At 39.6% G+C, this 24,776-nt stretch overlaps 1 protein-coding gene, 1 non-coding gene and 1 pseudogene across 4 annotated transcripts in view; 1 reads left to right on the forward strand and 2 right to left on the reverse strand.

The window, feature by feature from the left end:
* ANAPC1 (anaphase promoting complex subunit 1) overlaps positions 1-24,776 on the reverse strand; it is a 99,963-nt gene that overhangs the window by 58,126 nt on the left and 17,061 nt on the right. For 2 of the 3 annotated variants that reach the window (XM_061156052.1, XM_061156054.1), the window contains exons 12-21: positions 21,871-21,961; positions 21,713-21,778; positions 17,924-18,058; positions 16,173-16,310; positions 15,547-15,607; positions 13,408-13,595; positions 8,456-8,530; positions 3,700-3,968; positions 1,639-1,730; positions 676-824 (exon numbers count right to left, since the gene is read on the reverse strand). In XM_061156052.1, the coding sequence (XP_061012035.1) occupies positions 676-824; positions 1,639-1,730; positions 3,700-3,968; positions 8,456-8,530; positions 13,408-13,595; positions 15,547-15,607; positions 16,173-16,310; positions 17,924-18,058; positions 21,713-21,778; positions 21,871-21,961 (1,264 nt within the window). The remainder of the gene's footprint in view (positions 1-675; positions 825-1,638; positions 1,731-3,699; positions 3,969-8,455; positions 8,531-13,407; positions 13,596-15,546; positions 15,608-16,172; positions 16,311-17,923; positions 18,059-21,712; positions 21,779-21,870; positions 21,962-24,776) is intronic. The other variant, XM_061156053.1, reaches the window with a different exon arrangement.
* On the reverse strand, positions 17,506-17,610 carry LOC133065669 (U6 spliceosomal RNA). Its single transcript, XR_009694940.1, has one exon. It is a non-coding gene; the product is annotated as a U6 spliceosomal RNA (small nuclear RNA).
* Positions 22,609-24,225, forward strand: LOC133065638 (small ribosomal subunit protein uS8-like; annotated as a pseudogene).

A 24,776-nucleotide genomic window follows, 5' to 3' on the forward strand; every position in this document is an offset into this window, starting at 1 on the left:
TGGACATGAATTTGAGCAAACTCTGGGAGATGCTGAAAGACAGAGGAGCCTGGTGTGCTGCAATCCATGGGATCACAAAGAGCTGGACACAACTTGGCAACTGAACAACAATGACAATAACAGAGACTCTGAAAAACAGCTTACAGTTTCTTAAATATATTAATCTTATATATATTTGCTATATGGCCATCAATCCCACCTGTGGGTACCTACCCTAGAGAAATGAAAACTTTTGTTCACACAAGAACCTGGACATGAATGTCTATGGCAGCTGTACTCATAACTGCTTAAAAACTAGAGTCAACTCAAGTATCTTCAATGGATGAAAGGATAAGCCAATCTGATATATCCACACAATGTACAGTCATGATATATCCACACAATGTATGTATAGCCAACACTCAGCAATTAAGTGCAATGAACTGCTGCTACAGTAATACGTGAATGAATCTCAAAAGCAGGAGGAGATTTTCTGAGGAGGTTGATGGAACCGTTCTGAATTCTAATTATGGGAGGGATTACATGAACTCAACATTTATTGAAATCCACAGAGCAATACACAAAATGGGGGGGGGAGGGGAGAGAAGGTAATTTTTCTATATGATAATTTTTTAAATTACACTGAAAGATAAAAAGGAAAAAACAAACAAGTTTGGAAACACACTGAATACATACCAAGACAACAAGTCTGCCTCTTTCACAGATTCCGGGGAGGTAAGGATAGGGTGGCATTCCTTCACCCTTCAGACAGGAACTCACCCACTGATAAACACTAGGTGGCTCAGGAGTGAAAAATGATGGATACTGCATAAACCCTGTTTGACCTTCAGAATTAGATAAATGTTTATAAAGATACAAGAATACACTAAAACAATACTGTTTTAATTCAAAGGAAAAATAATCAACAATACCTGTCATTTGAAAACAATCAGAGTCACACTTTTTCCATATTCTCCAAAATGCTTCATGTTTTCTGCCACAGTAAGTATCTGATCACACTATAATATGTGGAATTTAACTGACTAATATTTTATCTGATCCTGGATGGAAATTTAGCGAATTCTTATGTTCAAGGCATATAAAGAATGTCACCAAAATTTTCTGCCCTAACTCTAATGATGAGAAAAGACAAGAAACCCAGGATTCTGCTTTAACAACTGGGCCCCAACCTGAGTCCATTTAACTCAGAGTCTAAGACAATACAATGGCTACAAAACTGTCCTGTTCAATATGGCAACCACCAGCCCCGTATGACCGCTGAGCACTTGCAATGTGGCCAGGGCAACTGAGGAATTGAATTTTTAGTATAATTAACTAAACTAGCACACAGTGGGTGGTTACTAACTGGACCACACAGGATAACAAAGCATCCTTGGCACTGGAAGCTCTAAGCTTTTGCAAGGCAGAACCTTGGGGATGAGTAAAATCCCTGCCCCACCCCCCCACCCCCCACACTGAAGAAGCTATGGCTTACTACAAGTCAGATCAAACACTACAAACTAAAATCTGCCTGGTGGAAAGACACTACCCCTGATTTAGAGGTTAACAGTAAGAAAAATATCCTCTGTTATTTACCAAGAAAAATACAAGCAAAGGTCACTACACTGTTGAGAAAATCTTTAACAGCAGAACACTTACCTTGATCAATTGTGCACACTTGTCCAGTAGTTCTGACAAGTGTTGGGTAGTCTCTATAGTAATGATCTACGTAAGGCTCCAATTTTAAGTCCCTAAAACAACAGAACATATAAAAGGAAATAACAAGCAAGGTAGTATGGCATTCTCCTCCCAAACAGTTTAAGAAGACTCATCAGTTGCTTTATAATTTAAAACATTTACTTAGGAGAAAAAAGACAACCACATCTAGAGTCTCTGTATTTTATTTCTGGACTTTAAAGTGCCTAGTATGACAAATGAAACCAAAACTCCTTCTGATAGATAAATTTTGAGGGTAAAACTGCTGTGAAAATGGTGGTCCAATTTCTCCTCTGTTAACTTATTAACTGTGTGATCTTCAGGAAGTCAACTTTCTGAATCTCAGTAATTTTTCTTCTAAAAAACGGTAGAATAGCAGTCAACTCACCCTCAAGCTTTTAAGATTAAATAATATGTATGAGAAATACCTTATAAAGTGTAAAGCATTCTACCAATTTTACCTATTTTGGAGAGCCATGATTAGGGTTTGAAAATCATTTCATTACAAAAGTATCTTCCTCATAGTAATGCCTTGTCATTAAGAGAAACCAACCATCAATTAAAACTGTCATGTCTCAGAAAAAAATTTCAGTATCTCAAGGAAGGTAACATTAATTAGAAAATATACTACAACTTTAACTCTGAGGTTGGCATTTTAATTCAAATTTAACTTTATCACCAATGGTCACAAAGGCTCAAACAACACCTAAGTATAAACATTTTGAGTTCAGAACCAAACACAAGGTGCTAGAAAAGACTGTTAAAAATACCATCAGAACAATCTTATTGTGGATCCACTACAAGAGCCTGAAAGACAGGGAAGACCAGACTGGGACAACAAAGGACCAGCAAAGAGAACCAACATCTAGCAAATGACACCTGTTCTTAAAAACAAACTCGAGAGGCTTCCCTGGTGGCTCAGTGGTAAAGAATCCACATGCCAATGCAGGAAACATGGGTTCCATCCCTGGTCCAGGAAATCCCACATGCTGCGGAGCAAATAAGCCTGTGCACCACAACTACTGACCCTGCGCTTCAGAGCCCAGGAACTGCAGCTATTGAAGCCCACACATCTAGAGCCCAGGCCCCACAATAAGAGAAGCCCCCCAAACGAGAAGCCTGCACAGCAACTAGAGAGCTGTCACTCACCACAACTAGAGAAAAGCTCGAGCAGCAACGAAGGCCCACTACAGCCAAAAATAAATAAATAAATAAATTTTTAAATGGTCCACACCAAAAAAAAAAAATATTCCCCCCAAAACTTAAGCATGTTTCCTCATCACTGAAACGGGGATTGTAATACCTACTTTGACAATTTCTACATGCAAAGTACAGTTTTGTTAGTTTAAACCCTGACAGCTCAGTTGGTAAAGCATTTACTTAAAAATCCAAGAGACCCCAGTTCAATTCCTGGGTCGGGAAGAGCCTCTGGAGAAGGGATAGGCTACCCAGTCCAGTATTCCTGGGCTTCCCTTGTGGTTCAGCTGGTAAAGAATCTGCCTCCAATGCGGGAGACCTGGGTTCAATCCCTGGGTTGGGAAGATCCCCTGGAGAAGGGAAAGGCTACCCACTCCAGCATTCAGGCCTGGATAATTCCATGGACTGTATGGTCCATGGGGTCCCAAAGAGTCGGACACGCCTGAGCAACTTTCACTTTCAAACACTATATGAATCTAAGGCATCATTATAAAAACAGCAGGTGTCATTATAGACTTTCCACCACAGTCATGGTGTCAAAATGCCAAAGAGGTTACCCTCACTGTGTAACACACTCTCGTGCCTCTTCCACTCATCTGAGGACAAAAATCTGCAACACCAGCCTGACCCATGGCCCTTACACAATGGATCCCTTCAAACAGTTCTGTGGCTTATGGAAAATGCTCTTTTTTGTTGAGAAGGCAGAATGCAGAAACTTATTTGCAAGGTTCCTATTTGACATTCATGGCCAAGAATTAAGTCACCTAATGACCTTCGGGAAATTTGCAAACTATAAATGATATTTACCTCGCCAGCTGGACAAGAAGTTCAACAAGTGAACGAACGCCTTCTCCCATTAGAGTGTTCAACTTGAGTTCCTCATAGACCAGGTGAAGAACAAAAAAAATTGCAGGTATGTGAGTGAAGAGAAGTGTAGAAGAGTCCAAACTAAGATTCTGGGAAAAATCCTCATCTTTCATCTGTGACACTCCCAAAGGACTCAAACACAAAGATCTGTCCAAGAGATGAGACTCAACATTCTGGTGATAGTCTGAGCTCAGTAAATACTCCCAGTCCTGAGAAGGGTAAAAAGGGTATTAACTTTTAAACAACTGTAATGTCACCATTAAAAAAGAAGAGCAAATTCACTTAAAACAACTCAAGTTCCATCTTCATGTTAAGTTGTTAACATTATTAAAAAAAAAAAAAACACAATGCTGGAAAATCAGAACCAATACCCAACAGCTAAGCAACTTCCATGTGCCAGCAATAAATATTAAGACAAGCCACCATTAAGAACCACTTGAATGTGCTGACCCCTGCGATTTCCCCAAATGTGGGAAACTCGACTGCATAATTTGTGGTAGTGGGGGACTGCGTTCGCGCTTTCCCCTGAAAAAAAGAAAAAAAAAAAAAAAAGAACCACTTGAATCATACCCTTTTAAGGAAGAGACTTTAGTAGAAGATTCTACTACTTAAGCAAAGATTGAAAGAGAAAAAGTTAAGATTATTTTAGGCAATGTCTCATGGGCCACAAGAAAAGGAAAGCCTAGCAGTGTAGACAAGCAGGTGTAGGGACCATTACACTGATTTGGCTTTGGGTAACACGAGAGGTCTACTTGAATCCAGCTGATATACATATATTTCCATGTTGACAAGATGCTGAGGCTAGTAACATACCTAATAATCAACTGAATTTTATATTTGAACGGTGCTACACTTTACAAGTAATGAGTCTACTTTCAGTTCAGTTCAGTCGCTCAGTCATGTCCGACTCTTTAGTTTCTACTTTTTCTCGGGGGTGGTCTTGATCCCTGCCTCCTGTACAATGTCACGAACCTGTGTGCATAGTTCTTCAGGCACTCTATCAGATCTAATCCCTTGAATCTATTTCTCATTTCCACTGTATAATCGTTAAGGGATTTGATTTAGGTCATACCTGAAAGGTCTAGTGGTTTTCCCTACTTTCTTCAATTTAAGTCTGAACTTGGCAATAAGGAGTTCATGATCTGAGCCACAGTCAGATCCCAGTTGTATTTTTGCTGACTGTATAGAGCTTTTCCATCTTTGGCTGCAAAGAATATACTCAATCTGACTTCGGTATTAACCACCTGGTGATGTCCGTCTGTAGAGTGACACTGTACAGGAGACAGGGATGAAGACCATCTCCAAGAAAAAGAAATGCAAAAAGCAAAATGGTTGTCTGAGGAGGCCTTGCAAATAAATAACTGAGAAAAGAACAGAAGTGAAAAGCAAAGGAGAAAAGGAAAGATATACCCATTTGAATGCAGTGTTCCAAAGAATAGCAAGGAGAGATAAGAAAGTCTTACTCAGCGATAAATGCAAAGAAATAGAGGAAAACAACAGAACAGGAAAGACTGGAGATCTCTTTAAGAAAATTAGGGATACCAAGGGAACATTTCATGCAAAGATGGGCTCAATAAAGGACAGAAATGGTATGGACCTAACAGAAGCAGAAGATATTAAGAAGAGGTGGCAAGAATACACAGAAGAATTATGCAAAAAACATCTTCACGACCCAGATTATTACGATGGTATGGTCACTCACCTAGAGCCAGACATCCTGGAATGCGAAGTCAAGTGGGCCTTAGGAAGCATGACCACGAACAAAGCTAGTGGAGGTGATGGAATTTCAGATGAGCTATTTCAAATCCTGAAAGATGATGCTGTGAAAGTGCTGCACTCAATATGCCAGCAAATTTGGAAAACTCAGCAGTGGCCACAGGACTGGAAAAGGTCAGTTTTCATTCCAATCCCAAAGAAAGGCAATGCCAAAGAATGCTCAAACTACCGCACAATTGCACTCATCTCACACACTATCAAAGTAATGCTCAAAATTCTCCAAGCCAGGCTTCAACAGTACATGAACCGTGAACTTCCAGATGTTCAAGCTGGATTTACAAAAGGCAGAGGAACCAGAGATCAAACTGCCAACATCTGCTGGATCATCGAAAAAGCAAGAGAGTTCCAGAAAAACATCTACTTCTGGTTTATTGACTATGCCAAAGCCTTTGACTGTGTGAATCACAATAAACTGTGGAAAATTCTTAAAGAGATGGGAACACCAGACCACCTGACCTGCCTCCTGAGAAATCTGTATGCAGGTCAGGAAGCAATAGATTTAGAACCGGACATGGAACAACAGACTGGTTCCAAACAGGGAAAGGAGTACATCAAGGCTGTATACTGTCACCCTGCTTATTTAACTTCTATGGAGAGTACATCATGAGAAACGCTGGGCTGGATGAAGCATAAGCTGGAATCAAGATTGCAGGGAGAAATATCAATAACCTTCAGATGTGCAGATGACACCACCCTTATGGCAGGAAGTGAAGAAGAACTAAAGAGCCTCTTGATGAAAGTGAAAGAGGAGAGTGAAAAAGTTGGCTTAAAACTCAACATTCAGAAAACTAAGATCATGGCATCTGGTCCCACCACTTTATGGCAAATATATGGGGAAACAATGGAAATCATGACAGACTTTATTTTGGGGGGCTCCAAAATCACTGCAGATGGTGACTGCAGCCATGAAATTAAGAGACGCTTGTTCCTTGGAAGAAAAGTTATGACCAACCTAGACAGCATATTAAAAAGCAGAAAAATTACTTTGCCAACAAAAGTCCGTCTAGTCAAGGCTATGGTTTTTCCTGTAGTCATGTACGGATGTGAGCACTGGACTGTGAAGAAAGCTGAGCGCTGAAGAATTGATGCTTTTGAACTGTGGTGTTGGAGAAGACTCTTAAGAGTCCCTTGAATTGCAAGGAGATCCAACCAGTCCATCCTAAAGCAGATCAGTCCTGAATATTCATTGGAAGGACTGATGCTGAAGCTAAAGCTCTAATACTTTGGTCATCTGATGAGAAGAACTGACTCATCTGAAAAGACCCTGATCCTGGGAAAGACTGAAGGTGGGAGAAGAAGGGGACGACAGAGGATGAGATGTTTGGATGCCATCACTGACTCCATGGACATGAATTTGAGTAAGCTCCAAGAGTTGGTGATGGATAGGGAGGCCTGGCGTGCTGTAGTCCATGGGGTTGCAAAGAGTTGGATAGGACTGAGTGACTGAACTGAACTAGTTTCTACTTGTGATTTATTGTATTGTGTTGAGACAGTCTGTGGTCATATTGTGTACAGTTGTATTGTGTTGAGATAATCTATGGTTTCTTCAGAACTGGGAATTTATTGGTGTTTCTATCAGGCTTAATATAGTATATTATTCTAACTTAAAACTCTTGCAATAGACATAGAACCAATCATAAAAATTAAAAATTTATAAGTCAGACAACCAAAATAAAAAACTCTTCTCAGCAAAAGATGCTGTTAAGCCACATAGTGGGAGAAAATATTCCCAAAACACACATATGACAAAGAACTCATACCTAAAATATATAGAGAACTTCTTTAGATCAATAAATACTTTTAAAATCCAATTTACACCTGAACAGAAACTTCACAAAAAGATATGTAAGTAGCTAATAAGCACCAGAAATAGTGCCTAATGTGATGAGTCATTTGGAAAAGCAAATAAAAACCACTTAGAGAAACTACCTTGTACACACTCAAATGGTTAAAAGGAAAAAGACTGACAGCAAATGTGGGCCATATCACATGCTGCTGGTCAGAGTATAACATGCTACGATCAATCAGAGACCAGCAACGACCCAAGAAGTGCACTGCTAGGTATTCATTTAGCAAAGAGAAATGAAAATATGTCCACAAAGACTAGTTACTGAATGTGGGCAGCAGCTTTCTTTATAACAGTCAAATAATGGCAAGAGGCTACATATACATCTGCAGAAGAATGAATATACAAACCATGGTCTAGTCATACTACTCTCCCAATGAGAAGGTACAAACTACTGGTATCTGCAACAACACAGATGAATCTCAAAAGCATTATGCTGAACAAGGGAAACTTTATAGCAAAGACTACAGACTATATTATTTTACTCATATTAAGTTTTAGAGTTGGCAAGACTAACATATGATAGAAATCAAACCAATGGATGCCTTGATTAAAAGTGGCTCAAGAGAACTGTATAGAATCACAGAAATGTTTTGTCCGTAACAGCAGTGTAGGTTACATGAGTGTGTATTTGACAAAATTGATCAAACTGTAAATTTAAGATCTAAGCATTTCATTTACGCAAATTATACCTCAATTTTAAAAGAATGTGTTGAAACACAAGAATATACCCATGGAATCTGACATGTTTGAGAACTTAAACTAAAGAAACATTGCATAATAAATGTTGTCACTTTAGGTGATTAATTGGCAGTAAAATATCTATAAACCCAAATTTGTATCACACAGTATTATGTATGTTTAGTAATTTTAAAATGATCGTTAAAGGCAAAAGTAAATAAATAATTGCAGAAAACTTAACAGGCTCTATTGTTCAAAATAACTGTCTTTCAGTATCAAAATAAGCAAAAGCTGTTAGAAATATGCACAAATCAACAGGAACACCACAAACATGGGGGACTGGTAAAAGTACCCACAAATTAATTTGTATCAGCAAGAAAAAACAATGCTTACATCATCAGATCCCGTCTCAGAAGGCCTTGCCTTTTTGGGTGCAATGACTGGGGAAAGTGATCCTTCAAAGTCAAACTGGAAGATAACCCCAAAAGAGAAGACAAAAATCATGTAAATTTATCACTGACAACAGATCAACTTAAAGGACTCAGCAATCAGTTCTACCAATTACGGAAACTGAGGAATGACATCAAAATTCATTTTCTCATCTGGAAAAACATGATACGAACACCTTTCTTCTAGGGTCATTGTGAAGATTAAATGAAATTATCTATATAAACCATCTAGCCTGGTGCCTGGGCTCATGGGTTCTGCAACAGTAGCTTCCTCTCCTCCCCACGTCTCTCATGACATAGATCTTCACCCACTGGTAGAACAAGGACCATTAGTCATATCCAAAATACACCCAGTCTCAAAGAATCAACCCAATGTTAGCCAAATGTCAGAGCCAAGCAAACATGTATTTATAGTCTGTTTATAGTGACAGCCCAACCATTCTCTGGCAGAGATGGGTAGCTACTCTCCAAAATCTGTGTTCTCCTCTTTCTTCTGGACCCACAGCCAGGCTGCTGAATCGCGCCCCTCACAGTGAGATGTGACCCCGTGACAGTGACTATGAATGAGAGTGGACGTCATCAATGCCAGACTAGTTCATGAAAACCTCCCATGCATGCTCCCCTATGCTCTATCCCTCGCATCTGACTGGGTGGTGTCAACTCTAAGGTGATCTTTGAAGCCTCAGGTTGAAGAGGACAGATGCTCCATTAGCCTGGGTCCCTAATTAAACCATGTAGCCTGTTTACCTGCTAAGCACTGTTAAAGGAACAAGATACACATTTCTGTTGTGTATGCCACCATATCTTGTAACAGCCTTCTGTTATAACAGCCTATTCTAAAACAGTTACATAAAAGCAATTTGCTAAAAGTTCAGCCTAATTCAATTTCCTCTGGCATAACCTTAGCCCCTTCTGCTACTTTGCACAGGCACTGAACTGTCAGTTCATCAGTCATATCCGTACAAATGGTAATATCTATTTTCCTATGCTATAGAAACCTACACAGTTATTAATCTCATTCATCTGAAAGTTGATTTATATATAAAAAGTAAACATAAACAGCAATATTTAAAAGTGAATATTTAAATATAAAACTGAATAAAGTCAATTTTAAAAACTGATCAAAAGAACAGGTTTTCTTATGAAGTATTCAAATGAAACACAGCCCAAGAAAAAGACAAAATACTGTATGATATGATTCATCGTAGAATCTAAACTATGACATAAATGAACCTATCTACAAGCAGACACAGACTCACAGATGGAGGACAGGCCTATGGCTGCCCAGGGACAAGACAGGAGAGAGGGGGATGCACTGGGGGCCTGGGGCTGGTGGACACAGGCTACTGCATTCAGAATGTGCAAACGACAAGGTCCTACTGTACAGCGAAGGGAACCATACTCAATATTCTGTGATAAAACATAGTGGCAGAGAATTTTTTTAAAAGAATGTATTAAAAAAAAAAAACACCAAAAAATCGAGCCCAATTTATACACAGTTATTATTAAAAAACAAAAATGACAAAAGAGTAAAATCAAAGCAACAAATGAAACAACCATACCTAAAACTTTAACCAAATACAGCATGCATATATACACACACACAGTCTAAGTCCCACAATCAGAAAGAACACCTCTGCTATGGTTATCAAATTCATTAAGACCTGGAAAAGAATAGTGGAAACTGATACAGATACCTTTTTGTCACACATACGGATGTTTTATTTTCATTATTTCAATATGTCACTGCTTAGCCAACCCTGTTCTATAACTCTGTGGATCACTGACCTTCATCTATCACAATCTGACTATAAAATATTCGTTTATCTGCCTTCTCCTGGGACAGTCGATTCAATGGGAGGAACTGTCTGTCTTGCCTAAAGCTTATCTGAAAAGCCTGGCTTCATGCTTCGCCCACAGCAGGGACTCAATATCTAATGAAAATATGAGCATCCCAAAGGACAGAACAATTAACCTCAGATGCAACCACTCACAGAACCTGTGAACCAAAAAGAAACACCATCTGGCCCAGAGCCATCATTTAACATATCAGTAAATTCAGGAAGGCCCAAAAAAATTCCAGAGTCACATAGCTGGTCATTGGCAGAAATTCTGTACTCTCTACTCTCCACCCTATTACTTAACTGAAAACAAAGAGGATATATCTGTACAAAACAAAATAAAAAGCATTTGCCACCGAGGACCATTTCATCCTGAGCTTTCATTGTAAGGACAACCAAGACAAGGTTTAACTATGCAGTCATCCAAATAAATGTCAAAGCAACTCAGTCTCAGAGCTCATTTCCTTGTTTCTCCTCTTAGGGCTACCACGCAACAAATTAGTCAGAGTCAGATTCTTCTTTACAAAACAAAAAAGCAGTTGCGTGCTCAGTCCTCTCCACAACAATGAAACACGAGGGGGCACTGGCCCTCTGCTAGAGAATGAGGCACAGTGATGTGGGTTCCCAAGTCCTGCAGGACAGCAACACAGAGAAACCACACAAAGCTGAGGCAGACTTATTCATACTGCAGAAATCCTCAGTTTCTCTAAGGCTCAATTTTTTCATATTTAATAAAGAATAGAAAAATCTGGACTGAAGTAGCATTCATGCAATTGTCTGCAATAAGAAAACTGTCTCTATTTTCCCAGTAAAACTTTTCCCAAGGAAACTGCAGAAGGCAGTTTTTTCATATGATACAACACATATAAACTCTTAAAAACAATACTTCATTTAGGTGGACAAGGGCTTTCATTCACTAAGCATCCATCCTTGCCAGGCACTGCTATTTACCTTCCTAATGGGAGGAGAGACACACAAAATAAACAACTAAAATAGATAGCATAGTGCTTATCTATCTTAGCATGAGTGCTAAGAGAAAAATTAAACAGGTAAAGAGGATAATAAGTGGGAGACAAGGGATAAGTACAATTCTACATAGAAGAGATGCGGCAGCACTGAGGTAATACCTGGCCAAGGCCTCGGCTTGTCTTGCCTGATGAAGGTATTTTCTCCAGCGTGCGTGCATGTGTGTTCAGTTGCTCACTCGTGTCTGACTCTTTGCAACCCCATGGACTGTAGCCCACCAGGCTCCTCTGTCCATGGGATTTCCCAGGCAAGAATACTGGAGTGGGTTGCCATTTCCTTTTCCAGGGGATCTTCCCAATCCAAGGATCAAACCTGCGCTTCCTGCACTGGCAGGAAAATTCTTTACCACTGAGCCATCTGGGAAGCCTGCATTTTCTCCAGAGGGAAGATCAAGTGTGAAGACCCTGAGGTAGGAACATGCTTGGTGTGTTCAGGACAAACATTGGAAACCAGTGTGGTGGAGACAATGTGAGCGAGGCAGGGATGAATCAGAGGTTAAAAAAAAAAAAAAAAATTGGAAAACCCATCCCCATTTACCTTACAGAAGTAACAAAAATTCTCTCCGAGTTGGCAAAGGTTCACCACACCGAGAATAATCTGGGTGGCGAAGCAGGCACTTTTAAATGACACTGATGAGAATGCTGATTGGACAGACAGTCCTTTTTGAACATTATTTGACCCAGTAATTCCTCTTTTAAGGTTCAATTCTTGATAACTAACTAGAGATCTAAAGATTTGTGTATAGAAGAATGTTACTCAAATTACTCATAAGAAAAAAAACTGATTCAACAATGTTCAATTATTAGCTATTGGGGCTTCCCTGGTAGCTCAGATAGTAAATATTCTGCCTGCAATATGGGAGACCTGGGTTCGATCCCTGGGTTGGGAAGATCCCCTGGAGAAGGGAATGGCAACTCACTCCAGTATTCTTGCCTGGAGAATCCCATGGACAGAGAAGCCAGGTGGGTTACAGTCCATGGGGTCACAAAGAGTTGGACACAAGCAAGTGACTAATACTTTTACTTTTTCACAATTATGACAAAGCCATATGGTAGCCTATTATGAGAATGATAATCAGCGGGGAGGGAGGTTGAAGAATTTTTAAAATGGGCAATTTCCACTGATATGATGTTTATGAGGAGCAACAATGAAAATGTTTACAGTGGTGATCTCTTAGTATTATTTTCTTTTTAATCTCTCCGTTTTCCAAATTTTCCTCAGTAACCATGTATACTTTTATAATGAAGAAAAACAATGACTTTTTTTTAAATGGATTTGCTGGTATGAAACCCAAAGGTATTGACAGGTACAGTTGAGTTACCTGGAGAAAGGTTTAAGTGTGACCTAGAGTGATTTCTTCAGAGTGAACCAGGCAAGGCTGTCCTGGGAAAGATCCCCAGAAGCAAAACGAAAACATCAAGACTAAGACCCTACCCTGCTGATTTGTAAATAACCTATGAAGGACTTGTAGGAAAGTTTCTGGGGAGAGAGATGAGGAGCTTAGTTTGTATCAGTGACAGACTAGATATTTAGGCTAAAGTACTTTAAATCACCTTCAAAATTAAACCTTCCTCACAGACCAAGCAATTATGTGGATAAAGAGAGTCCGGGCCTCAAGAAAGGAACATTAAGCCAAGAGTCAGAAGATACACCGTAGGCCCAGTTTTGAGCAAATCTCTAGTCTATGATCTCTTTGTGAGTCAGTTTCTTCATCAATAAAATCAAGACTACTCCTACTAATCTAAGCATAATTTGCAGCCATGTTACCATGATGAAACGAGAAATAACAAAGTGGTTTACATTATAAAAGCATAATGATTCTAATTACAAGTAAAACACTATCATTAAAGTAATATTTGACTTACAATGTCATAAGATACAATAAGCCTTAGCATTATTCCATTTTGATGAATAAGGTATGCCTACTAGTACACTGATGTGTTATATACTCTGAATGTTGTATTACCAATTATGCAAACATACACTGAAAACAGTGTATCTCAGGAGGAAAATGACCGTATGTACTCACATTTCTTGTCCATGCTAAGCGGTCTGTGTTATAACCCATCATGTTCATTAGACAGGTCACAAATAAGTTCCACTCTGAATGATCGCTGGGCCCTCCCGGGGCACTATGGACACTGTACCACTTGACGAGCATCTGAACCGCTATTTCTTTCGGCAGAATGAACTTAATCGCTTGCAAACAAGTTTGTACTATTAAAAGCAAAGATTAATTTTAGTATGCTTCCTAGGCATGCATTTCTTTTCCCCTTTTACTAAGGTTTTTAAATCATTGCTATATAAAGGTCAAGCACTATGAAAAAGGAACTGCCATTAAAGAGCTGGTGGGACACAAACCTGACCTAGCCAGTCATCTGACTCTGAATTTAACAGGGCTTGTGAGAGGTCTCAGAGCAGTTTTTTTGTCATTAATTTTGGGTCAGAAATAGAATAACCACACAGCCCAGGTTACGTAAAACAGAACTGATTGACATCTATGGCCCCAACAATTATTATTAACAGCTTCCCATTTTGCTCTCAAAAATGTCCTAGTTTGGGCAATGAATTAAAGATCATTCTAAAAAAAACACACAATTTCTACATTAATAAATTCATACAAAATATTGTTTCAATACTTCAGTAAATACATAATAATCAATACAAACATCCTCAAATGACAAGGCTCACCTAGCTTTAAAATGTGCTCTGAAGGGTTAAACATTCTGGTTAACCAAAGCTTTGTAACTTTTCATGACTTCTAACAGCACTGTTCCTACCGTGTTTTACATGCTCTCTGTCCTAAACAGATCAATCAATACCATGTAATCTACATCTTTCTTAATGGTTCAATACCATTAGGATGACAACCAGTTACAGCGCTACACTGCCAAACAGCGACTCCCTGAGGGTGGCAAGGGCTATTGTTATGAAGAGGCCTAGGTCTGCTTTTAGCAGGAAATAGCCCCAACCTGCAATATTTTTGTATCCCCACATAATCTCTTTAGAGGATTTTTTCCTTCCCTTCCCAAATTCACTGTTACCACAGCCCATCCTCAGCAGCGTATGCTTTTTCTCATCAATTTGCTATGTGTGTGCATACACAACCAAGGCTGGAATCCAATGAAACCAATGTCAGAAAACCAGATAACCAAGTTTGTCATGGTTGAATCCAAAATCAGTGTAAACCAGATACCGACTGAGGTGCTGAGGAAAGTTTTATCAAGTACAAAAGCTTCTGTGCATGAACTATGTGACTTCTATTTGCTCCGCCAAGAGTAAGATTTCACTTTGTTTTAATTTAACTAATCCATTAATTGTTTTTATATATTTTGGTTAGGCTTATACTTCTTGAGATCACTGGCTAAATACCACCTAGAAAAGCAAAGCGTCTCCATACCAACTCAGAGTATCATCTACCACACTACTACCACACTACCACATCTACCACACTTTAGGAAGAGTACTTCCTAAAATGAGAAAGGCACTCCAACCCACGTAGCAAATTCCAGAGATCACAAAATCTGCCAGCACTCTGCATTGGAAGTTGGATTTTGAAACTAATAGACATCCTGAATTTTCTTATATCACACAGGCATTCTTTTCTTAACTTACATTTGTTGGCAAATCTTTTCAATTCCATGGTTTTCTTTAGTATTCTATGTTCAGAAATATTCTCCACCTAGTACTTTCCAAATTGCGTTTCAATAATAATTCAAGCAGACTCTGATTTTATCAAAATACTGAGTGGATTTTTGCTAAAATGTTAAGTTTTCCTCAAAGGCAATTATGTTAATTTCTCAATTATTCTTAATAATTGGGAGATTATTTTTGGATTAAAAACCATCAAATGTGCCAAAAACTATTTTAGTTGCTTGGGCTTGTTTCTCAGACTTTCTTGCAAGAGGCGTGTGCGTATACTGTAATCTCCCTGCATGGCTTCCTCCTCCTGAGAAACCTCACAGAAGGGGAACCAGCACGCACTCCCAGGGACCCCAGCCTTGGCGCTGCACACAGTGCTCCTCAGCACAGGGGGAAATTCCATCCCGTGGCTCCAAAATCAGCAAAACGTTTAAAGCCCCAACTATTAGTGTACATCAGTAATCACTCCAGATCTTTTAAATCAAGCCAAGAACACATGAAAGTGAGGTTTGATCCCCAACCATACCTAATTCAGAGGTGGCAATTTCAGGAATAGTGATCCTCACCATGGAGCCATTACTCAGTTCCTAGGGAGAATATGGAAACAAATAAGGGCAAGTGAACAGAATCTGTTCATTCTAAATCTCTGATGTCTAAAAAATAGCAGATGCTTACCAAGACTGTTTGCCTATCAAAGAAAAATGCAATAAACGAAAAAGAAGCAGTATTTTTTCAAACAGAACTGAATACTTTGAAATCTCAGACACAATAAATGTCTGTAAAACATTAACAAAAACTCTTATCTTTAAACAAAGTGCCTAATTTTCATATAGACACTAACAGTCACCATCACCAAAAGTCTCACTTTTAACAACAACAACAAAAATTATATCTATATTAAAATTCAACTGAATGAACAAGCTTTGTTTCCAGTGCACTTTTTAATAATATAAAAACCTTAGAAAAGCTGGATGAAACTACTTTAAAGAAAAATAGGGCAAAAAAGTGATGTATTACAAGCAATTTTTTAAAAAATCACATGAATTATTTGTTTCCACTTTTCAGACAAAACTGCATTCTGACAAACTTTACATGACAGCCATAATTCTTGGAAAACTATCCTACCTTTTAAAAATAAATGTGCACACTTACTAGCGTCACCCTGTTACGGACAGGGTCTCTTATGGAATGAATGTAAGTTCCAAGCTGTTGGAAAGTACAATCCTCATTATAGAGAGAATCATGAAGCTTTGAAGAATCCCTTAGTTCTGGAACTGGGGACACCAGAACCTGTAAAGGGTCATAAATACAACACGTGAAGCATTTTTGAGAAATTAGGATGAAGAAATTACATGTCTTTTTTGCATATGGTCTAACAATTGTACACAATGATTTTACACCACTCTGTTCTAAGTATGCCTAAGTACCCTATAGCAGACCAAGGTCCTCGCCAAGAGCTACTAAAATAAGTCGGTAAAAACAAGACATCTGATTGATGGCACTGGAGAGTTGTGGAGATAACCTGGACTTGAGGGACCAAGATCAAGAAAGAAAGGAATCAAAAGTAAGTGGCCCCAGACTTTAACACCACTTGGGATCTAATACCACTTGGTCTATCTTTAATCCCAAGATAAACCCATCTGAAACACAAATTCTAACATTCTTAACTCCATCCTCAAAAATCTACAATGTCCTAGTGACTGCATTCAGAATGAAAAACCTTTTCATCCTTTCTTCTTTAAGAGCATGTCAGGTAGAGCATAAATCCTAGCTCTACCACTTATGAGCTGCATGTTTTTAGATAAGTAACCTCCCTGTATCTCCATGTACACATTTGTAAAACAAGGATTAATATTTTCCTAATAAAGCTGTTTTAAGGGACTAAATGAGTTAATACATATACAATGCTTAGAACAGTATCTAGAACACAGATAACACTACAACATCCCACCCCTTGCCCTGCCTCACCCAAGAGACTACGTGGATTTTTTAAAGTAGTCATTCATTCCACAGACTTGCTGAGTCTTAACTTGCACGCCAAGAGGTGGAGGTACAATTATATGTTAGCAATGTCCTGCACTGATCAGCCTCCACGCCCATGCCCATGGGAATCCTCTTTACCCAAATACCCGCTTCCACCTACAAATATTCTATTTGTCCTCCAGGTCCAAACCAAGTCAGACCCGTCTCTCAGAGACATTCCACCCTTAGAACGTCTCTTCTGATCCATGAATCTCCTACAGTATTTTCTGTTTCCCATTCATAAGTCTTCACAGTCTTCCTTATTTATAATTTTTAGTCTTATCTTTTAGTTAATGTTTTTGGTGTATAGCTGCGTTACAATGCTGTGTTAGTTTCTACCATACACCAAAGTCAGTCAGCCATACATACATCCCCTCCCTTTAACTTCATTCCCACCCATGTCAGCACAGTGCATTAGATAGAGTTCCCTGGGCTACACAGCAGGTTCTCATTAGTATCTTTTAAAAACATGGGACATTTCACAAATTTGTGTGTTATCCTTGAGCAGAGGCCATGCTAATCTTCTCTGTATCATTTCAATTTTAGTATATTGCTGCCGAAGTGAGTATTAAATTATGATTCCTTAAAACAGACAGTACATCTGGTTCACACAAGGAAATTGTGAGATCCCTAGATGAAAAAGAATGCATCCCTCTCCTCACTGAGGCATCCTCAAAAAGCACCTCACACATCACAAGGGAAGTCACCGTGCATTTACAGAATCATTTGTTTGAAAATATTCATATTCTACAAGCATTAGCTAAACTTCCAATTTTACCATTTTTAAAACAGAAAAAAAGTTAACCATGAAAACAGCTAATATTTGACCCAACTTCTCCAAAACACTATCAGTTTTTGACAACACCTACTCCCCTTCTCACCTCGTCCAGGGATCCAAGCAGCTTACTCAGAGGGTTAGCAGTAGTGACGCCATCAAGCGGGGTGCTGGGCCGAGGCATCGCGTTGGACATTGTCAGGGAAGGAGCTGGCAGCCCAGGAATAAAAACCTTACCCACCTGAAAGAGTTTAAAAATGTGGGAAAAATATTATCTTTCATGTATCATGTTCTTGAATGAAACATTAAGGCATGTAAGCATGTATTTCTTTTGCTATTTAAAAGTTTATGCTCACCACACACAACTAAAAAACAGGGAGAATCAGAATTTTAATAATGTATCAAATTCCACCATCCAACTACAAACATCTTGACATAAATTCTTAGTCTGATTCCTTCTTTTCATTACTAAGAACTTTCTGAAGGCAGGAAACAGGGGGAATGTTAATACAGTCAAGACATTAAACAAAATTCAAGTATACCACACACTTTTCCACCTTATTGGAGGTAAAGGCAGCAGGCACATTAAGCTTTCAGAGAGTATAAGCATCAGTCTTATTAAGTCTCCTGGCAGAAAGAAAAAGTGTCATTTATTTCTTGGGGCCAAACAAAAATTAAGCTAAAGTGATACTCAAGAGTTAAATCCAACCTAATCCAAACGGTGCTCTCTAGCTTACAATCCATCATAAACTCTCAAACACTTCTCCCTCAAAAAAACTTTACATAAATTCCTCATTGACCTTAAAAGAATGAGTCAACAATCTATGCTAATCACTCTTTGTTTTAACTATCCATAGGGTTCTCAGAAAAAAAACACAAATTCACATCCACGCAGTGTGAAAACTCTTTTTTTTTTTAATTTATTTTTAACTGGTGGCTAACTGCTTTACACTGTTGTTTCTGCCATACAATGTGAATCAGCCATAAGTACAGAAACGTCCCCCAGTCTTGGACTCCCTCCCAATCCCCGAAAACTCTTGATAAGACTAAAAGGATATTCAGAACCAAAGTGGAATTTTAACAATATACATACTTATGTATATGTACATAAATATACTATCTGAATATACTACCTGAAAACTGATAAAATTACCTAAGTTGTCCAAATAAAATCCTTAGGATTAAAAAGTAAAAATGACAGAACCAATATGTAGAGGTTTTTAAAAATAAAAAAAAAAATCAGCAACCACCTTCCAGGTCATAAAAATATGGAGTAAGCACATTCTATGCTATTACTCCCACTAACTACCACCACCACAACAGAATCTACGTGAACGTATGACACAACTAGCAAAGGGCTGCAGAAGGTGAGGAACGCTGACAGGCTGGGGGCCTGAGACCAGGAATGAAACGTGACCCCGACCTTTCTGTTTTGTGTGTCTACCTCTCTAGGTAACCAGGCCTTGCACTCTTGAGGGGCCTGCAACCCAGAAATGCTCTCAGGCACAGAACAAGAGAGAGCCACAAATACCCTGCTCTTTCTCCCAAAACTTGGTCAGGCAGAGTGGCCAGGCAGGGAACACCACATCCGCCACATGTGCCCCACTTCGGTCAAACACACAGAACAAGCCACAGCCCCGGGTGCCCGCCCCACCCAGACCTGCGGATGGAGACAAGGACGAGGGGCGGGGCCCGTCACCCCACTCTGCCTGTCCTGTGACTCCCTGCTTGCAGTCACCAGGCAGCATGGCCTCCCCGCCAAAGGCTCTGCACTGCAGACTGCAGACGAAGCCCGGCTCTCACGCCACGCATGAGCCCCTCACCTCCCCACAGTGTGCAGCAACTGTCGAGGGGCAGGAGCCTGGCTCTCACCCTCACTCGGTAAGAATGAGGTGGCCTACCGCTTCCCACCCTTCTCCCACAGACTGCGGGTGGAGCGCTCCGTTCCATCCCCAACCTGTAATAACTAGGCAGTAGGGAGTGAGGGGAGGGGCGGGGAGGAAGGGAATAGAGAAAAGGACTTTCTGAACATGTGTATGAAATCCTGGGCAGGCCTCTGTGTGACTGACAGTGACAAAGTCAAACATCTGAGAACTAAACCCTGATCTATAACACCACTTAGTTCTCAAACTGGCCTCGACGTAGGGTGGAAGCACACCACAATTTCATCATGGGAGCAGATGCCCCCAAAAAAAGACCCAATCAGGAAAGGAGTAGCTTAACAAGCTAGAAAACTTTTAGACAGTAACCAATCTACCCCAGACAAACACTGAGGAAAAATACTACAGCCTGTGAGCAAAGGCCAGGTGGGAGGCTGGACCTCCATTCTCACCCGGCTCTAATGAGGCACTGATTTGGGGGGAAAAAAACAGTACTTTGGATTAGCAATGATGTAATGAAGACGGGGGCTTCCCAGGTGGGAAGCTGGTGGTAAAGAACTCACCTGCCAGTGCAAGAGACATAAGAGATGCAGGTTCGATCCTTGGGTTGGGAAGATTCCCTGGAGAAGGAAATGGCAACTCACTCCAATACTCGTCTGGAGAGCCCCATGTACAGAGGAGCCTGGCAATGTGGTCCATAGAATCACAAAGAGTTGGACGTGACTGAAGCGACTTAGCACTAACACTAAAGAAGCTTTGAGAATTCCCATACACTGCTGGAGGCAAGGAGTACAACCTTGCAACCTTGATACAACCTACACTTTGGAAAACAATATGGCACCACAGGCTAAGTTGAATGAATATGCATATTTTCTAAAGACTAGGAGATATATGTTTTTTAAAAACCCTCTTAAGCATTGTTTATTAGAAGAAACAATAAAACAATCCTCGAGGCTGGTAAAGTTCTGGTGTAATCATACAACAGAAAACTGTGTAACAGTGAGTCAACAACAGCTTTGTGTCTACAAAAATTTATCTAAAAAGATTCAATAATGTAATATTGAGCAAAATAGTCAAGTCAGAGAAGAGTATATGGTATGTTTCATTTATATGAAAATTCAGATACAAAGAAACAATTTATTCTTTAGTGATATAATTCCAAAAACAAGGAACAAAAAACCAGGGACTGATTTATCACAAGAAAAGACGCCGTTTACCTCCGGGGGATGAGGATGACAGGGGAAAGACCACCAGGAGACTGTAAAACTATGGGCAACATCCTATTTCCTAACCTGGGTATAGGAATGTTCACTTCATTATTCTTCAAATTGTGTATATTTAAATTCCATAATTTACACGTGTAAAATTTACATTGTTCTGTATAAAAATTTCACAACTGTTTAAAAAGAGACAGCCAACATACTACATGGTATACATCTAACGTAATTCAACTTTCCTAAAACTTTGAGGGTTAACAAACCTGACCATACATTAATTTTAAAACTACATTCTTTATAAAAGTTCAGTTAACCTTTTCTCCTTTTATTAAAAAATAATTTATTTACATTCATTGAAGCTTCCCCAACTGCACTGTGTTCATAATGTAATCCATCTAATGACCAATGAGACCTAGATCTCTAAGTTGCTATTGGTTAATCGCTAAGTCATGTCCAACTCCTTTGCAACCTCATGGACTAAAGCCCACCAGGATCCTCTGTTCATGGGATTTCCCAGGCAAGAATACTGGAGTGGGTTGCCATCTCCTTCCCCGGGGATCTTCCCGACCTGGGGATCAAACCTGCATCTCCTGCACTAGCAGGCTGGTTCTTTATCACCACCAGGGAAGTACTCCAAGTTAGGTTCAACGTAAACCAAAGGGTTCATTTTCAACTCTTACAGAAATCTGCCAAACTCCACAGTCATGAGGTAACAAATTTTAATATCAAACTAACACTAAAAAATAATAATTAAAGCAGCAGTCCTACTAACAGCATGGGGTGCTGTGTGTTACTTACCCGCACAACTCCTGTATACAGCACCAGGTTTCCACTGCTTTCCAGGACCAGCATAGTGTCTATCTTCTTGGAAAAAAAAAAAAGCAAAAAAATTTTTTCTCCAATTGTGCAAATTATTAAAGTACAAAGACTTTCAACCTCTCAAGAAATGCATTTACCTCCACTGGCGCCGCATCCTTTGCCTGGATGTTGGTGACAGAGCCGAAGATGAGCTGAGTTTTATCATTACTCTCCTGAAACTTTACACATCTAAACATTCAAATTAAAAAACACAGTATTGATACATGCAACAAACCTGTACTTATACTTAACTCAAGGGTATTGGGCTGACTGTTAAATGCCCATTTCAGAAGGTTACTTACTATTGGGTTACTCACTATTTATATAAGTTACTTACTATTTATATAAGATCTTCAAATGACAAAAGTACAGAGACAGAACAGATTAATGGCTGCCAGGGATTGGGGACAGTGGGAGGTGGGTGCGACGTGCATGCTTAGTCGCTCAGTCGTTCCAACTCTTTGCGACCCCATGGACTGTAGCCCGCCAGGCTCCTCTGTCCACGGGATTTTCCAGGCCAAGAATACTGGAGTGAGCTACGATTTCCTCCTTCAGGGGATCTTTCCGACCCAGGGATCGAACCTCTGTCTCTTGCATCTCCTGTGGCAAGCGGATTCTTTACCAGTGAGCCACCTGGGAAGTCCAGGGTGTGATGTATGTGACTCTAAAGGGTAGCTAGCATGAGGGAGATCTTCGAGGTGATAAAGAAGTTCAGAATTTCAACTGTGGTGTCTACACACGTCTACACGTGAGAAAACTTCATTGAATCACACACACGCACGCAAATGAGTACATGTAAACCTGATGGTTTGAACAAGGTCTGTGGACTGTACTGACGTCAATTTCCTTGCTTTGGTAATGCACTGTAGTTACGTAAGATGTTACCTTTGGGGAAACAAGTACTACATTACAACTTCCTATGATCTGTAACAATTTCAAAATTAAAGGGTCAATACATTGGCAAATATATGAATACACATTTCACCTAAGAAGATAAACAAATGGCTAATAAGCACTTGAGAAGATGCTTGACATCATAAGTCATCAGGGAAATGCAAATTAAAACCACTTCAAACACACCAGAATGGCTACAATCAAAAGAAAATAACAATATCAAATGTTGTCAAGGATGAAAAATTGGAACACTCAAAAATTGCTGGGCGGAATGTAAAATGGTGCAGTTTAGTTGGAAAACAAATTTAGCAATTTCTTTAAAAGCTGACAGTGAGTCCTCTTTCCAGAATCTTTCCGTGCCGCCAGAAAGGTCCACATGAATGTCCTGGCTGAAGTTCTCAAGAGTATCAACAGTGCTGAAAAGAGAGGCAAACGCCAGGTCCTTATGAGGCCATGCGCCAAAGTCATCGTCAAGTTTCTAACTGTGATGACGATGCATGGTTACATTGGCGAATTCGAAATCACTGATGATCACAGGGCTGGGCAAACTGCTGTGAACCTCACAGGCAGGCTAAGTAAGTGTGGAGTGATCGGCCCCAGATTTGATGTGCAACTCAAAGATCTAGAAAAATGGCAGAATAACCTGCTCCCATCCCGTCAGTTTGGTTTCACTGTACTGACAACCTCAGCTGGCATCATGGACCATGAGGAAGTGACGAAAACACACAGGAGGGAAAATCCTTGGATTCTTTTTCCAGGGATATAATACATATAAATAAAATACCTCAGAGGACAAAAAAAAAAACCTGACAATGAATTTATCATTTGATCCACTCCTAGTTATCTACCTATCTATGTACATGAATCACGTATGTCCACACAAAGTCTTTGGCTCCAATGATCACAGTGCTATAACTCACAATGGTCAAGAGTAGAAACAAACCAAATGTCCATCAACCAATGAACAAAATGTGGTACATTTATATAATACTACACAGTAAGAGGAATAATGTTTATACATGTTACAACGTGGTGGGTCCTAAAAAACACGCCAAATGAAAGAAGGTGGTAGACACAAAAAACTATCTATTGTATGATTCTGTTTATATAAAATATCCAGAAAAGGCAAATTTGCAGGGGCAGAAAGTCTATATTCTGGTGGTCTGAGGTTGGGAATGGGAACACAGACTGACTGAAGTCAAGCACAAAAGATCTTTCAAAAGTGATAGAGGATCCACGAACCTATGGACACCTTATCTTTGACAAAGGAGGCAAGGATATACAATGGAAAAAAGACAACCTCTTTAACAAGTGGTGCTGGGAAAACTGGTCAACCACTTGTAAAAGAATGAAACTAGAACACTTTCTAACACCATACACAAAAATAAACTCAAAATGGATTAAAGATCTAAATGTAAGACCAGAAACTATAAAACTCCTAGAGGAGAACATAGGCAAAACACTCTCCGACATAAATCACAGCAAGATCCTCTATGAACAAACCTCCCAGAATATTGGAAATAAAAGCAAAACTAAACAAATGGGACCTAATGAAACTTAAAAGCTTTTGCACTACAAAGGAAACTATAAGTAAGGTGAAAAGACAGCCCTCAGATTGGGAGAAAATAATAGCAAATGAAGAAACAGACAAAGGATTAATCTCAAAAATATACAAGCAACTCCTGCAGCTCAATTCCAGAAAAATAAATGACCCAATCAAAAAATGGGCCAAAGAACTAAACAGACATTTCTCCAAAGAAGACATACAGATGGCTAACAAACACATGAAAAGATGCTCAACATCACTCATTATTAGAGAAATGCAAATCAAAACCACAATGAGGTACCATCACACGCCAGTCAGGATGACTGCTATCCAAAAGTCTACAAGCAATAAATGCTGGAGAGGGTGTGGAGAAAAGGGAACCCTCTTACACTGTTGGTGGGAATGCAAACTAGTACAGCCGCTATGGAAAACAGTGTGGAGATTTCTTAAAAAACTGGAAATAGAACTGCCATATGACCCAGCAATCCCACTTCTGGGCATACACACTGAGGAAACCAGATCTGAAAGAGACACGTGCACCCCAATGTTCATCGCAGCACTGTT

Source organism: Dama dama, chromosome 11 (assembly GCF_033118175.1).
Source record: "Dama dama isolate Ldn47 chromosome 11, ASM3311817v1, whole genome shotgun sequence".
NCBI lineage: Eukaryota > Metazoa > Chordata > Mammalia > Artiodactyla > Cervidae > Dama > Dama dama.